Raw genomic sequence first — 18,043 nt, forward strand, 5'->3', positions numbered from 1 at the left:
GCCAAGCATTTGACAAAATGCAACGCCCACCTAGAAAAAATATAAAATGCAGATTTTTCTATACAAACAAAACTCATGTGGGCTTTGGCTAAATAAATTCGCGTTGCTGCTATACAAAAAAGAAACTGCATAATTTTAATTGTCATATTTTATTTTTAAGTGTTTTTTTTTATAATTCAGTTTCTTTCATTTAAATGTTAGCATTTATTCCTTGGGCTTCAGTCTCTGGTTCAGCATTTTCTGTTTCTGGCTCTGCATTTTTTATTAAATTGTTATATTCATAAAAAAAAAATTTATTCAAATAGCTTATTTCTAAAATATATTTATGTATTTTTTGGCTCTGTACCTAGATCAGTCATCATAGAGTCCATTGGCCACTCAAACTTCGTTGTTTTATTTTGTGGCAAAGGCTTTTGAATATTAAACCAGCCTCCTTGGTTAGCAGCCTCAGTTGCAGCTGCAGTTGGCTGCTGCTTATTACTTTGCTTAGACTTGTGCTTCTTCTTCTTCTTTCCCTTGTTAGCATTTGTTGCATTTTCCATTACGTTCATTACATTTGTAAAACCGAAAAAGTCAGTTTGATCTGGCTGCATTAGATTATCATTCTTCAATTCCTTTGGTTTCTGCTTCGTCTTCTTATGCTTGTGCTTTTTCTTCTTCTTACTGTTGTCATTATTGTTGCCACCTAACTTGAATTCCATGATCATATCCTGGCCGCTAACTTTAGAAGAACTTGGCCCATCGACTTGAGCTGACTTGGGTTCATTTTTATCATTAATGTTGCCACTTGACTTCATCATAACATCTTGGCCGCTTACTTTAGCAGCGCTTGGCATCATAGTTGTATCCTTGTCGCTCACTTTAGCAGAGCTTGGCATTTGTCCATAGCCTTGAGCTATGTGTTCATCTTTATCATATTTATAGTTGCCACTTGAGATCCACTTGACCCACATATCTTTGCCGCGTCTTCTAGTATTAGGGCTTGCCAATGGAATCGGCTGCTCATCACTTTCGTCATCTAAACTCAGATTTTCTTCTTCTTCGGACTCCTCTTCCATTCCTTGGTACTTTCCTAGTCGCTCTACACCTTGCTGAATTCTCGTACAGGGACACTCCAGCGGCAGTTCATCCCAACTAGCTGCAAAAATCGGTGTTTTATCATCAGGTGCTCTTTTCCCCATTTTGACCTCCAGTCTTCGTAATAATTCTTCGGCACGTGGATTCTCTCGTGGTTTATAGCAACATTCGCTAGCTCGTTGTTGCGCTTCTTTTTTTTGTTGTTTCTCCAATTTCTCCTTTTGGTTATAGTTTGCAACTATACGTTGGGCTACTTCAGGAGTCTAAGTAACATTTAGTTCATTTTTAGTTAGTCAGTAACTACTGTTTTATAACTTACTATGGGGCTTAGATAGTCCTTAAATTTGTTGCGCAAATATTCAGTCGTTATATGGCTCATTTTGTAGCAAATTTTAATTTAGAAATTAAATTTTATTGACTGTACTGCTGTCAAAATTTTCCACATTTACTGCAATTGATATAAAATCTTATTAACGGTTGTCTGTCTCGACAGCTTTTGAAATGCTTCGATTTGCCTAAAATTTTCCACATTTACTGCAACTTACAATGCATTTTGTTTGTAATGAAAATTAGTTGACTGCATTAGCTTTCCGACAATGTTTGTGCTCTCCCAACTCTGCATAATATCAATAAATTCTAATTAATTTAACATGCCAAAGTGCAGTTTGCAGTTTTCTCCTCGCAAGCCCAAAAAGCCGCAAAACGTGTTGCAATGCAGAGTAAAAGCCAAAAACAAAGCAAACTCAACTCAACTCGACTAATATCTAAGGCAGCAACATTGTCTCGCTGTCGATGTGTGTGGAAGTCTTCCTGACTTGACTACATGTTGTTATTGACATGACAAATAAATTGGCCTACTCAGGCTAGGGAGAGGAAGAGGGGCAGCTACTGCGGTTTGCCTGCCCAGAGGCAAAACTAACCTCAAAATAGTTTGGGCCAAAATTATGCATTAATAGCAGAGCGCACGAGTTGTGGCGCCCCAAGGGGGGCGTGGAGACAGTGACGACTACGTGCAAATAATGCAGTTAAATTGCTGTTGGCCTGGCCAACTAAAACCAATACAACTAACCAACAAAATAACAACAACAACACAGCAACATGCGGCAGCAGCAGCAGCAGTCAGTGCACTGTTGGCTAATTTTAGCTAGAAGCGGCAAACTATGCAAAATGTTGCAGACACACGAAACTGTCGACGATTACAACGACGACAGGTGCCAAAGGGCATCATACGTTTTAGAGCATATCTAACGGTATACATATATATGTTAGTAGCATTTGTGTGAACATACAGCAAACTGCCGGCCGTAACAATTGTTAATTGCATTTGCTAGTTGTCAACATGACCAGTCGAGCTTACGTATTTCTTTTTTTTTTTGGTTTTGTTTTGCAGTCAGACCCACACAAATTGTATAAAACTTCACTGAATTTTGTCTGCGTACCGAATCTCAGTTTATATCTCAATTTGTGCAATTTAAGCTTGTTCCGAACTCTCAGTCAACTGCCAAGCACTCGACTATAAAATAAGAACTGTCAACTTGACACATCATTCAACTTCATCAGCAGGCCCATCTTTCTTCACACACTAGCTAAAGAATAGGGCAACATAACAAGACATAAACAATGGTTACAAACAGGAGACTACACAAAAAGTTTAAACAGGGCTTTGCTGTATTCAGATACGAGTCTGTTTATGAAAAATTATAATAACACTTAAAATGAATTTTATATAGCATTATTTTCTCACTATAATTGTCAATAACGACAATATGACAGTGACGCAGAGTTAAATGGAATTGAAAGTAAATAATTATTTAAATAATGTTATTTATATTAAAAGGCCTCTGAACCAACTAATATTAAAAGCAATATGTTGCATTTTCCCACAATTGAAAAAGTCTATAATTTATGTTATGCTCCCGCAAATCGTAGGGACTTGTCTCTATCCCTTAAAGAGGAAGTGTATAAAAATAATTTAATTATCATGCAATTTATAATAGTATTGCTCATAATAATATAATATTTGATTGCTAACTCCTCACCTTGGATAAATAACTCCAAGGCGAGACTTATTATTGTTCTATATTATTTACTACTACCTACAGTCTATCCCGCCAGTCCGTTGTTGTTGATAGTAAAACTATCATCCAAATCCTTTTGTCCGGTGCACGAGGTTGAGAGAAAATAATTTAAGTAATAACTCAATCAGTCTTCTGTCTATCAAGTGTATTTAGCAAGGCTATGCTATGAACACCAATATTTCATTGTGCTTAAAAAAATAATTTAAAGGTCTTGGCTAGAGGTTTTTAATCACACAAATTTATTATTATTGTGTATCTTTTATTTACATAACAGAGTCCAAACGAAATTGTCTCTAATACCTTGTTTACTGCAAAATATATTAATAAAAGTTTTATAAGGAGTTTTATTAAACATACCACTACCTATATATTTTGTATAACGTTCTTTGATGGTTACAAAAAACAATTTATCAAACACAATTATTAAAAAATTGCCCTGCACATTTGTAGCAGACAATTAAACCATTGCCAACACGCCTACGTGGCCGCAAATTAAAATAAAAAACCAAAAAGTAAAATAAATAAATGCGAACTGAAGCGAAAATTGTAAAATATATTGCACGGAAATTGAGATTCATTTAATGCATTGTGTTGTTGTTGTTGTTGCTGTTGTTGTTGCATTGTAAGTTTCGTGCGTTGCCAACCCACACGCTGACACTGCTGTACACACGACATTGCATTCAGTTAACGGCAAACTGGCGATATGTATACCAACAGTGGCACGAAATCACACAACACAAATCACATTATATTTCATTGTCCAGGCGGCAGGTCCAGGTGTTCTCACAAGGCCACTCAAGCGGACACAACAACAAAACTGAAACTCTGCGACAACACTGGACAGTATAAAATCTAAAGCCACCCGCCGATACCAAACAATTCAAACAAAAACAGCAAACTGCAATGCAACAAGGACGAGCAGCTAAAGCAGCAAACCCAGACCAACCAAAGCACGCGCGAAGCAACAGTTACAAATTAACGAACTGCGCAAGTGTCAACACAGCTCAATATGCAAAAAAGGTCGAGAGCCAATTAAATGTTGAACAGTTGAGAAATGTAAGCTTCAAGGATGCGTCTGGTCTCTGCTCGTCTCTGCTCTACTCACTGTTCAGATGCAGATGGCGTGCCATGGACTAATGCTTGGGAATTTCTGGACTAGACGAGCCACAAGCCAAGCCCATGCCCCATGCTTCATGCTTATGTTGCCGTGCAAATGAATGCACGGTGCAACCAGATGCCCAATAAATGAAAAGCCTGATAGGAGACCCTGCACAGATACAACATGGGTTGCCCGGCCAAGCTATGGAGACAAGGCAGGAGCGATATCAGGTTGTTTCATAGGCGCAACTAAACGCTTAGCTCCACACACACTTCGTTAACAACAAAAAGTACAAGACATAAAAAATCTCATTGTATAGAAACTTGTTGAGCGATCTAAGACCAAATGGTTTGATGGAGTTCGTGGGAGCAACTTTGGAAATAATTAAGCATTACTTTGTTATTGTAAGAAGCACTATTCGTATGACCTCAATTTATACTTAGAAACTAAACATTTTAAATATGAATAAATCTTGTTAAAACTATCATTCAGTTAGGTCACACTCACGATTTTAGCCTGCTGTAATCGGCACGGTCTCAACACAAACATTGCGCAATCCGCAAAAATTTTATTTATGAAAAGGTGTAGACATTAAATAAAGTGATCCGGCGGCTAGGGAGTTTGGAAATCTAAAAACTTGGAGATGTCATACAAGCAGTTAAATTAACACTAATACTGCTTCATTGAAACGATAATTCATTAGGTGTTATATTAATATTGGTTGAAGGATATTATATGCTTAGCGTGACAATATTTAATAATTTGATTAAATAATTAATAAATACATACATTAGTATTGGACCCATCCCACCCGAATAAATTCACCAACCAAACGCACAATTATACTTGTTTCTTAATTTAAATAAACTGCATTGGATATTCTGAATTATTGTCAACTATTTATATGGCGCCTAGCAAGATTCTTATTAAAATCAATTAACTAGTGTTTTGTGTTTCTATTTCGAGAGTGAATTTGACTCATACAACTTTCAACCAACATCAACAATCATCGTAGCTGTAGTGCGATAAATAGATATAATTTATTCTTTTCATTGATTGTTATACAAAATATAATATAAATGTTAGTTGTTAGCTATATATTTCTCACTTGTGTGTGTGTATTTGCTTTTGCGTATGCTTTCATTTATTTTATTTTTAATTTATTATCTCTTCTGAAGAATCTTGCGCTTTTTTGGAAATAGTCGCTGCGCTAGCATATAATCAACTTTAATCAAACATTATGGAGTAAACGCTTAATAATATATAAAAAGCCCAAAGTTCATCATTTTTCACTTTAATGGTGGCGCATTCAGCTGTCAGCGATTCATAATACTTTCACAACAGAGAGGCCCTCAGAAATGACTCTGCAAATTAATACTTTTATGGTTTTCATTTACAATATTTCATTTTTCTTTTTTTAAAATTGTGCACTGCATAAATCTATGAATTATCTAATCAAAGCAAATGGAGAATTTGTGTGACCGCGACTGCTCTGCTGTTGCGCTGTGGTGATAAAAATAATAAATTTAATTTTGAGCACATAGCGTAAATTTTATTTCTAAAGCATAACAATCAAGAACAGTGGTAAACAACAAACAACCCCAACCCAACACAACAACTAACAACAATCAAGTCAAAATGCTTAATTGTTTAGCTATAATTAAAAATGTTGGCCACGACCCTACAATGGCGCATAACACATGGATCTTGGCGGGCGAGAGTGTATTAAACTGGCGTAGCTACTCTCAATGTAACGCTTAAAAACGCGCTAATTTTTGATCAAGCCGCATTACATTAAAGACGCCCCCCTGGCCGAACGTTGCACGAGTACCGAAACGTATTTCTTACAAATGTGCATAATTGCCACATGCATTGTAAATAAATACCATGTTGCCAACTAACAATAAAGAGAACAATGCTTTATAGGCTTCGCACACGACTCTAAGATCTAGGTCTGCTGGTGTCCTGTTGACGACATCCCAGCTGACATGCTGCAAAAAGAAAGCGCAAAAAACTATAATATTACTTATTATTTTTAATATTGGCAGAGTCGCAACAAATATAGTAGAATTTCAATTTTTTGCCCGCATGATGCCGAATGCTTAAGCCCAAACATGCTGGTCTGTGTTATTTGTTTAACATATGTGCCTGTAATTGATGTTTTTGCTATGGATGTTAGATCGTTTTTGATTTATGTGTAAGATATATTTTGATTGACCTAGATTCTATTTTCACGAATAATAGAATACATTTGTAGTGGCGACGGAAATTAGGGAAATGCTAAAGACCTCTTGACTAGAAATTTAATAAGCTAAAACAATAACAAATTGAGGAGGTTAACCACTTAATTCAAATGTCATTACTATAACTATCAGGTCGTACTCAAACGCTTCTTATATAAACACTATTCCTTAACATTATTTATTAATTATTTTCTGCTAGTGGCGAAAGGGTTAAAAACTTAATAAAATTAGAAATATATTAGTTAAGTTTTCTCACTGAGGAGCGAATTATATAGCTATAAGACAACATAAAATAATTAAAAAAGATATATTAGAATGGGTCGACCGCGGTTTGGAACCCCACTAAATTGATTGGGATAGAATGGAAAAAATCTCATAAGCAATAATACCGATAATCGTTTAACATCACAAACTAATCGGAGAATATTTCCACATCCTGTTTTTAATTATATCTAAAATAATTAATCACTTCTATTTATATAATAAATTTTAAATATAAAATTCAATTAGTATACCCATAAGACAAGTTATTGCATATAATAAAAGATCCATATTACCTTCTTATACCACAAATAAATAGTTTAACTATACTTTCATTATCCCTTTCACAGCACAATCAGAAACAAGGCGTATAAACAATATAATTCAAACAGAAGCTCTTTATGAAATACCCTCCACAAATAAATTTTTTTGTATTAATTATGGTTTTTATTAACTAAAACCATTTTCTCTGACTTATCCCTAAATAAACATAGTTTCGTACTTGGACTACAATATTGTATAAAAGTTAATTCTAGTGAACTTGAATGAAAACTATTACGTTATAATTCGGGTAACCAGATCTATATCGCGCTTTGTAAGAAACCAAGACTAACATCATTTTTGCATAGTTCTGATTTCAAAGGCGACTATCTAACATCTACTAAAATTTGACTTCAATCTGCTTAATTATTTCCTCACATCAAGCACTGACTTATAATGTGTTGCTAATTGAAAGTAACTGTTACCATTTACCGCTGCTGCTGCAACTGGTCCAACTAATTAAGCTTGCCAAGCAGATACTCTACAGCTTAATCAGCGTAGCCATCTATTTAACAAATTAGCTTCCTACACTCATGAGCTTTCGTTTCCATAACCATATGTGTTAACTCCGTTGCTCACCATGGTAGTAAGTCAGGTCATTAGCGCAGTGACACAGCCAAGTATTTCGGTTCCTTCATTATTAAAATACAAATAGTGGACAGGTAGCGCAGTGTCGTTAACCGTGTGATCAGAGTGCTGTAGTGGCAAGTCACAAAAGCACATAAAAAGTGTTGGATAAAGAGGAAAGATGAGCGAGCGCAGAGAAATAATAATGGCGCACACTTTCAATTGTGTTAGTGTATCCTCGCCACTTTATACGCGTCATTCTAAGATACTAGAGAAGAGCTTCGCATAACACCTGCGACAGCATTCCAGACCTGGAACTAAATCAAAATAAAGTCCAACCAACAACAAATCAACGACGATCAGACAAATACCGTAATATAGACCATTTAAAAACAAAAACGCCCAAAGTATAACACAACAAGCGCGCCACACTTAGCGAAGAACGTAGCCAATGGCTAATATGGTAATATGCATAACACTGGTCCGTCAGCAGACCAATTTGAGTATGAGTTGTCACCCTTAGAATAAAATTCATGCAGTCGAGACCACACCTTGAGCGCTTGCAAGCACACCAGGTTTCTCAGAACACTGTTTAATTTCCAATATTTCAATTTCGCCTTGGCACACATCCTATATTTTTATTTAATGCAACCCTCGCTCCCGTCTTTTCAAATTTTTAAATTTTTGTTATTACATGCAGATAACCAAAATATGATTCTGCTTATCCACCATGTGCGCAAATCTTTAACATTTGCGCCTCGTTCGCCCACAACTTTGAGGCATTTTTGCTGGGCTATATAGGGAAAACTGGATGTGGCATACATCCCGATTTTTGCAGCAGTCAAAATATAAATTAATAGATATATAAATACAAATACTAAGTCATATATTTAAAATAATGTCGATTAGGTTTCTCTTTTCCTGCTGTTATTCTAGTTTGTCAATATATGCTTTAGCTGTCTGCCCCAAAGATGCCTCTAATCGTGAGCCGCCAGCCTTCGCGCGCAATTCATTTTTTGAATTTTGTTATACATGTTTATAAGCTCTCACATCGTTTTTTGGTGTGTCTCTGTTCTGTCTTGCCATTTTATTTATGAGCATCATAAATATATTTGCTGCTTTAGTACATTTTAAGTACAGTGCGCACAAAGTCTGAGCTTCATTTGATTATCTTGCCAGAGAGCCTGACAGAGCGGCACGTGTATTTGGCTTTTCATTATAACCAATTTTAGAGTACAAAGACCTGTCGAGCAGGTAAAAAGCTAAACGCACTACTGTGTGCTCTTAGGCAGAATTACAAAGAACTACTCTTTCGACAAGATTTAGATTTATGTGCTTAAATTTGATACTGTTTACGACTCTATTTGTTAAAGAGCCGAACTCGCTTTGTTGAGGCAGCAAGTTGTGAATAGATTTCCATATAGGCAGCAGTTAATTGTTGCTCTCTTGATTGATTAATCTATAATTTTTTATTCAATCATTTATTTATGTAGTGGTATTATTTATTTATTTATTTATATAACTGCAGGCTTAAAGTTAAAATTTAAGCTTCAGGGGAGGCAGCCTTAGCTACTGGGGCTTTCGGCTAGGAATGTGAGGATCTTTTGCTTACAATTATTTTTTTTTTTTTAACTAGTGTTGAGTGACTTATTCTACATTTACATATTTACATATATACATTTAAACATATTTACGTTTAAACATATTTACAATTTAGCTTGTTTACTTATACATATATGTTTCCATTTATTTATGTTTATTTGCTTACATATTTGTCAGTATAATATCCTAGACCTGCAATAATTTTCTTTTAATTTAAAAATTCTATTGGTAGTGTCCTTAAATAGGTGTTTTAATTTTTCGAGAGCTTCTCAATATACAAACTTTCATTGCTCTATTGAATGATCAATATTTTTTTGCACAACTTTCATTGCTTTTAAATATTTTTTATATAAGAATCTCGCTTGAATGAATATTCTATGATTTAGTTTAATTTTTTTTGTTATCAAAAGCTTTACAATATTTTTGTATTCCACTTTGATTGCTTGCATTATTATTATTTTTATTTTATTTACTTTTTTCACTGCAACTACAACTTTGATTGCCTTTTTTTTGGAGCGTTTGAAAATCACATTTGATCTCGTTTTCAATTAAATAAAAATTGAATATTCAAATATTGCATTGTCCGTGCTGCATTTGCAAACCAATTTACAATTCATAAAAGCAAACAAGTGAAAGCAAAACTAATAGAATAGTGCTACGTATTTACTTTGTGTGTATTTTTTTGGCACAAACTGTATGTTAATTTAAAAAAAATATGGAGCAGCAGCATTTTTAGAACAAAGCCATTTATGAGTTTGTTGTAAATCCAAGAGAATGCATCAACAAATGCGATGTGTGCAACTTTTGTTATTTTTTATGTAATTGTGTGTGTGCGTTAGATTTTTTAAACAATGCCCAAAGCATAAATAACAGCGCAAAATCGCCGGCGAATCTCAAAGACAGCGAGACAAACAGAAAAAAATGGCCTGCACAAAAAACGGCGTATCTAACAGATACAGATACACACGCCATAAACTATGAAAAGCGTATGCTTACAGCCAAAGTACGCTCCAACGCTTCGCAATGCCCCTCCCTCCCTCCCCAGCACTCTATCGTTGCTAACAATGTGCGCTGCTGGCTGCAGATGAGCCACAGCCATAAAATATCAATTTCGTGTTACGCCAAAAAAATGGCAGCAGCAAAAAAGTAAAAAAGAAAACAAGATATCGAATGTAAACTTATGAGTCTGTATAGCCGGCGGAACTGCAATGCAACAGGGATAAACTGCACAAGAGAAAAAGCGCAAATATATAAATAAAATGAAACAAAATAATTGAAAAATGCATTGGCAGTCGTTATAGATTTTATGCAATTTGTATTGCTGCTGAACAATTGCAGCAAATAAATTTAAAGGCAGCTTAGAAACAAATGAGTAATGTGTAAAATATTTTTGTGCGGCTTGTTCTACTTAAATATCCTCTGCTGTGGTCATGGCCCAGCATAGTCATCAATATTGACTATGCTGTTTGAAGCTTATCATTTTTCATTTCATCTGTTGTCTGCTTAAAATTCTGACAATATTATTTGGAAATTTTGCTGCAATTATTTTGCATTAAAAGTTGCAGAGCTAATGTTGTACACTAATTGCAGTCAGTGTTGGCTGAAACACAAACAAAAAAGCACAGAAAAAATGCTGAAAATAAAAATATATAAATATAAAATATCAGCTGCATTTAAATATTTTTTGTATACCAAGTCGATATGTTATTGAATGGAAATTTTATTTATTTAAATGTAAGCTATGCAGACATTGTTTATTTTATTTTTTTTTATACCAAGACTCATAGCTTTAAATATCCAACTAGAGTTACTCATGCTTAAACATATTTATTATACACAAATGTATTGTTATCAATAACAATTTCTCATACCTGCTGTTTCTCTCTTTCATTGCAGGTGAGTTCTCGCTAAATTATACAACCCCCTTGGGCTATGGCATAAATAGAAAATAATACTGAGTGAAACAAATTTATTATGATATTCAAAAACAAATATTTGCGTTAAACTTTAAGCGCAAATTAAATTTGCAACATTTGGAAAATTAATTAGAGTATTATTAGGTGAGCGTCAGTGAGTTACAGTCTGTAATTATTTAAAATGTTGTGCATGTATTTATGCAGTCAGCCGATTACAATAGGCAATTAGTAAGCTAAAAATTATATTGGCGACCTGAGCAAATATTTTAACAGCCAGTGCGCCCTGTGTGTGCAGCAAATCAAGCGAATGCGCGTGTTGTGTTTTTAATTAATTTGTATTTCGTAGCTGTATTTTGGCTGCAGCTAATTGTGCAGCTGAAGTTTGGCAACGTCGCATTCGCATATTGTCGAGCAGTTTATGTGCCAATTGCTGTCAGTTTCAATTGTGCTTTAGTCGCTTTCTCTGCAGCTCTCGGCTTAGTCCCTTGCGCGCAAATATTTTGATGCAACATGCAATTTCTTCTAATCTAAACACTCGCATCGGGATAAAAATGAAAACAGCTTTAGGGCACTAGCGTGGGTGAGTGCAAGGGGAAGGGGAAGGGGCAGCGCTAAAGTGGGCATAAATCGCGCTGCATAACTTAAGGCGTAACTAAGGCAACAGCCAGAGCAGCAACAACAACGAACTAGAAACCCGCGTCACCTACTGCGACCCAATTGTGTGCCATTGGCAAATGCAACGCATAGACTCAAGTACACTGCTAAAAATATGGCAAATTAGCTTACAGCTTTATGTTGATTGCGCCGCTTTGATGAGCTTCGTTAAGCTTAAGCAGTAGCAGCGGCAATTTGATAGTGATTACAGTTTAGAGCTAGCGCTAAATTCTGAGAAATGCGGCTCTAAAGCATTTTGTATTAATAAAAAATATTATATATATTTTTTCAAGTAAAACAAGTTACACTTTAAAAAGCTAGCAACACTTTATTAAATTATTTTACACATAGTTAGTTATTAAAAATAAAATATGTATATGTCTCTTTAATATTGCAAAATTTTATAAATAATTTTTGAATGCTAATAATTGTTTAAGAACTGCATAAAACAGTGATTACAATTTCAAAGTAGCGCTATACGCTTTCAATAATTTTTATTAACAAAATATAGTATATTATTCATTTATTTAATTTTGTTATATTTTTTAAATATTTTTCTTAGACTTTGAAAAAAGTTAGTAAATAACTGTCGAACTTTTTATAGAAAACATTGATTTCAATTTAGAAATAGCAGTAAATTTTGGTAACCACGCTAGAAATAATTTTTAATAACAAAACATATAATATGATTCATTTTTTTAATTTTGTTATATTTTGTGCATTTTTTTAATTTTGTTATATTTTCTGAATTATTATTCAATAATTATTGAAAAACTGTCAAACTTCAATAAGACTACAGTCTTTATATCGCTTAGTAATATTTTTGGCTCAGTGTATCTTAGCCTGGCTTGTTTGTTGGCATGCTCTTTGCCTTGCCACTTTCTTCAGCAGCAGCAGCAGCGGCAGCAGCAGAGGCAATTGCAGCCGCTGAAGAGGCAAACAGCAACGACGACGACGACGACAACAAAGGCAGGAAGGCGGCAGCGGCAGTGGCGGCGGCACCTTGTCGTATCTGCTAAGCTAATCTGAGCAGGTGGGCGCTAGGCTAGTTGGTGGGTGTGGCAGTGGGCGGTTGTCTGGGGCAGCAGCTTACCTGGTGCGTGGTGCGCGTTCAATTTGCTTGCAACAAGCTCACGTTGCACGTTGAATGGCTTTGCGCTGCGCTATGCACATATTTGGTATTTATATATACATATATATATTTTTTATTATTCCGCTTGCCGGTAAATAATAATAATAATACCTACATATTTAAATTGCCTGCAAGTGCGTGCGAGCGAGCAAGAAAGCAAGAGAGAGAGAGGCAGAGCAAACTTCTTAGCTACTTTTATTTCCTTGGCATTTCCTGTGCCATTGATAGCCATCTCTAGAGTGTGCTTGTCTAAGTCATTATACTTTCATTTATTTCTTGCTTGCTTTTAATAATAAGACGACTCGCAAGCAGCTCCGCCAATTGGCCAAAGCGTCTTATCAATATTTTGCTCTAGCGCTTTTCATTGCGACTATTTATATTTATAAGTCCTTTTCATTTTGCTACAGTTGCTCCAAATACCTTTTAGACGCGACTCGAACTCAACTTTTGTATTAGTTGTGCGTGGGCCTTGTGCGCGCGGCGAGCTGTTCAATAAAATTTTATAGCAATCAATTTAATGCGCCGCAGCACACGCACTTATAGCCAATGAATCGTTGCTTTGGCAACATGCACACAATGCACGCGGGCGTAGAGCGGGGGCGTGGTCGGAGGGAAGCCTTAGCAAAACTTTTTGTGCACAATTGCAAGAAGCACGCTGAATTCATACTAAATATTTCAACACACTGCTCAAGTAGCAAATGAAGACCCAGGGGGGGGAGCTGTAGCTGTAGCTGGAGTGGGAAATGATTGTGTTAATCAATGCTAAGGAAGCTGTATATGTGCCAGACAATGCACAAAAATTTCTTATAAGGAAACTTTATATTGCAAGCTTAATGATTTCAAGACTTGAAATTATATATTGAATAAGACAAGAGTATTTTAAAATAATGAGAGAAATGTGAAGCTTTCAGCATAAATGAATAATTGAAGCAATATAATTTTATATACATTTATTAGCGAAATTTTAGGAAATAATTATATAAAATTGTTTATTATAAGATAAAGCTTATAATTTATTTATATTTTTTAACAGTTTAAATATTTATTAGAAGATCTGATTATATAAAAAAGGAAAGTACGATTCTTAGCATAGAATAGAGAGAGTAAATAAATGAATAATTCACACAAAATACATGTTTTTATAATTATTTTTCGCAATATTTTATATTATTTTATTATATTTAACTAAAAGTATTTAAAATTAAATTGAATATATATATAGATAGAATATAGAATATAGAAAATATTTATTTTTACTTTTAAATTTTCTTGCGCTTAATTTTGATTAAGTTACGTCTTAACTGAATCTATAATTCAATCAACCTTTTTTTACTTTCAACTGTAATCTTATTTGCTCTAAACTGTGACAATTTCATTTTACAAATATGTTTAACTGTAACTGACGCCCACATTTAATGCCATTTACCACTCTGTTGAGCTTGCCACATGCCACACACACACATTTACAGAAGTTGCATGTCCAGCAATTTCAATTACATTTCCTCACTTCAATCAAATCGCAAATCGTCTTGGCTTCAACGACTTTAAAACTCTCTCTCTCGCTCTCCTAAATAAAAAATGAAAGAGAGCAGTGTAAGCGAAGTGTAGAAAAGTTGACGTGCAACGCGCGTGTTGCACTTGCAACCATTCGTAAATTGAATTTACAGGCTCTGGCCACCGCCCTCAAGCCGCACGCATCCTTGAGAGCTTCACCAAACTAATGATTGCCTCTGAGCTGTTGCTTGTAACGGAACTTTGGGTTTTGGGCAGCAATCGACTTTGGCAATTGCTTTTTCAATTTCTTATCGCATTTCGGACTCAACTATATCGTGACTTGACGACAATTGTCTAGCGCCGGCTGCAGCTCCTGCGACTGCTGCTTGGACTGCCACGAAGGACACTTGAAATTATTGAAATTGTTTTGCCATTTCGTTGTCATCCCCTTTGTGTGTATGTCCGTCTGTCTGTCTGTTGCACTGTTGTCTTCAGTCTGCTGCACTCGCCCACTGATTATCGCCCTGGAATTTTCTCATTTTGAGTGATTTGAAGAATTTGTGGATTTTGGTTATTGATTTTCCAAAATGGCATGTCAAGTGCCAATGGAGCAATAAGACCAACGACCAACAGCATCTGCTGATGCTCCAACCTTGCTATGTATGCATGTATGGGTTGATAGATGAGTGTGGGATTGATTGTGTCTGTGGCTTTTGAAGCTTTTAATTAGTTGCTAATTCGATGGAGAATTCAACACTCGATTGCATTCAATTAGACTGACAATATGCGAAGCGTGCAATGTGAAAAGTTAAAGAGCAATGCCACAGCAGAGAAAGTTTTTAGCCATAAAATAGATTCTTGGTAATCAAATAGTTGAATATAAAAGACGTAAACTATTAAAGTTTTATTTTAAGAGGTACAGTAATATTTTCAAATTTAGGAATTATTTTTTTATTTATAAATATTGATGCAGGGATGCAAGGCATAGTTGATAAACTCAATTTAAAAAAAAAATTTGAATTATTAAAATAATTTTATTTGTATTATTTTGTGTTTTATTATTTAGTTTAATAAATTTATGTAAGGCTGAGCTAATGCAATATTTCAATTATTTGAATCTAAAAATTTTATAACACATTTTCACGCATATCTCTAGTTAGTAGATAGTTAAAAATAAAAGTTCGACAACATTAAATTAGTTTGTCAAATCATTTTTGACTAAATATTTGAAGGGACAATTATGGAATTGTTTTTATTTTTATTTGGATTAATAATCAAAGACTTTTTTAACTAAATTTACACTCTTAAAACGACAATTAATTAATATATTATATATTTATTTGATGAGTTCATACAAAGACAATTTAAGCCCGTTACAAGGCTGTTCTATTTTTGAAAGAAACTTTGAGTACTCCATTACTTCCAGTAGTTAGATTGTATTTTAAGTTTTACACTTTTTTCCCTACATCCTTGGCATACCAGGGCTGCGTAATTTCTGTCTGTATTATAAATATTCAAAGACCTTTACTACTTATTTAAATATATGCACAGACAGAACACCTGGCAAACTGAGCATATTTATCATTAAAAAATATTTTAATTATTTTTTTTTGTGCCTGCGCGACGGTTAATTAAAAAGAGGCTTGGCACAGACACTGCGAACTCACACACACACACACACAGACAATTAAATATATACGCGTGTATAGAGTGACGCCCTACGTTGATTTATGTGTGTATTATAAAGTGCATATAAATCAAATGAAATGAATTTTATATAAATATGTCTGTAAAAATAAAATGTCGCATTAAATCGCACGGTCAACTCTTTAGCACCATTAACAAAAGCTTTGCACTGCTCCAGAGAGAGTGTGCATGGGTGTGTGTGTGCGGGCAGCGTCTTTGTTTGACCGCACTTAATCCTACGCCGTAGGAGCAGCACAAAAGCCGTAAAGCGTGCGCTTGCATTTTGCGATAAATTCGCAGCGCACTGAACCAAACAGCACAGCTTGATGTACATATACATATACATGTGTGTGTGTGTGTGACTGACCACCAACAATGCAGTCGCTTGAAGTGAAATTCAGTACGCTTGGCACACAAACACAATGATAGAAAATCGAAAAATCGTTCAACGACAACGACAACGCTCTTGGCCTCAAGAATGTCAATAAAAAGCAGCGCTGCCAGCATTGACGTCGACGTTGTTTTTGTATCCTGGCCACTCTTTAATGATGTTGTGTCCTGGCACAACAAACGCTGCCACTTGCCGTTTGTTGTCTTCATTTCAATTCGAAGGCATAAAAGGGCGAGAGGGAACGGGAGCTGCAAACGCGAGCGTGGGAATTAACTACGACTTGGGCAATGAGCTTTTTCTACAGAACTCACTGCACAGTGTGCACAGTGGTGTGTAAACAAAAAACAATTATTGTTGGCAAAAATATAATTTGATGAATTCATGATGAAAATAAATTGCGTTGAATTTTATACAATTATTTATTTGCTTTAAAATCAATATTTCAATTTATAATATGAAATACTCTTGCCCACTTGTCGCTGTATTGATAAACAAAATATATTGCATATTACTATTGACTATTTAATGAAGTGTAGTTGATTTTCATAAATTGTTCATATTGCAAAATATATTTTATAGAATTTATTAAATAAGTTTCAATTTCGGTATTTCATTATTCTCCCACTTTAAGTTTGCCTTGCGCCATGAGTCAAATAAATTAAATTTTTGCTCTTCAATTATTTCAGTTATTTTATATAGTTAAAAATCAAATATAAACTTGCTAATAATATAAAAATTAATGTACATCTTTCGTTTGTGTTTTAAATTTTATTTTATTATTTTGTTAAGCTTGCCACTCACATTCCACTGTGTAGATTGACAAAAAGATCGCCCAGCGTATTGTAATTGACTACTTTAATCTGAATTCTTTTTTATTTGAATGCACACACGTATTCTATATATTTATATTGTATTCGGAGCATCTTGCTGGGGGCATCAGAATGGCTTTGCAGATAGTTTATCGGCAGCAAATACATATTTGTTGACTGCTGCTGCATCTTTTCGGTTTGATATCGCTGTACGATGTTGCGGTTGCGTTTAAACTTGCAGCAGCTGCAAGCGAAGTTGCCACAAGTGCTGAGCAAATGGTAACTTACCACAGCATGGCATACAAAAGTCTCTGCCCCTCTCCTTCGCACTCCCACAACCAACTCTTTTGTATATATTTATGTGGCAATGCCAGTTCGCGAACTATTGTAATTGTATGCCTCAGTATGTGTGTGTGTGTGTATGTCCATGTGTGTGTGTGGCCTGTTTGACTTTTGTGCATTACGCAAGCGGAGATTTCAATGCACTTGGCGTCTTGCCTCCTAGCCCGCCACACTGGGCCAGAGTAAACTCTTTGAATGATTACGAAATGCTCGCTACTGTATGCTGAAGCGTCTTTGGTCTGGGCTAGCAAAGCGGATGAAGCTCTCTCTCTGTGTTTGACACTTGCAGCTGTCAACGCAACCAAAGCTGATTGATCGAATGCGTATGCATCGATATATATATATGTGTGTGTGTGTGTGTGTGCTTAGTT

At 35.1% G+C, this 18,043-nt stretch overlaps 2 protein-coding genes across 2 annotated transcripts in view; one reads left to right on the forward strand and one right to left on the reverse strand.

Moving 5' to 3' along the window:
• The window catches only part of LOC108607674 (protein sickie), a 119,232-nt gene that overhangs the window by 22,289 nt on the left and 78,900 nt on the right, over nucleotides 1-18,043 (forward strand).
• On the reverse strand, nucleotides 221-1,512 carry LOC108595720. Its single transcript, XM_033294897.1, has 2 exons — nucleotides 1,397-1,512; nucleotides 221-1,340 (listed from the first exon to the last, which is right to left on the reverse strand). The coding sequence occupies exons 1-2, from the start codon at nucleotides 1,454-1,456 to the stop codon at nucleotides 324-326; spliced, it is 1,077 nt and encodes a 358-aa protein (XP_033150788.1). The 5' UTR covers nucleotides 1,457-1,512; the 3' UTR covers nucleotides 221-323.

This window comes from Drosophila busckii, chromosome 2L (assembly GCF_011750605.1).
Source record: "Drosophila busckii strain San Diego stock center, stock number 13000-0081.31 chromosome 2L, ASM1175060v1, whole genome shotgun sequence".
In the NCBI taxonomy this organism is placed as follows: Eukaryota; Metazoa; Arthropoda; class Insecta; order Diptera; family Drosophilidae; genus Drosophila; species Drosophila busckii.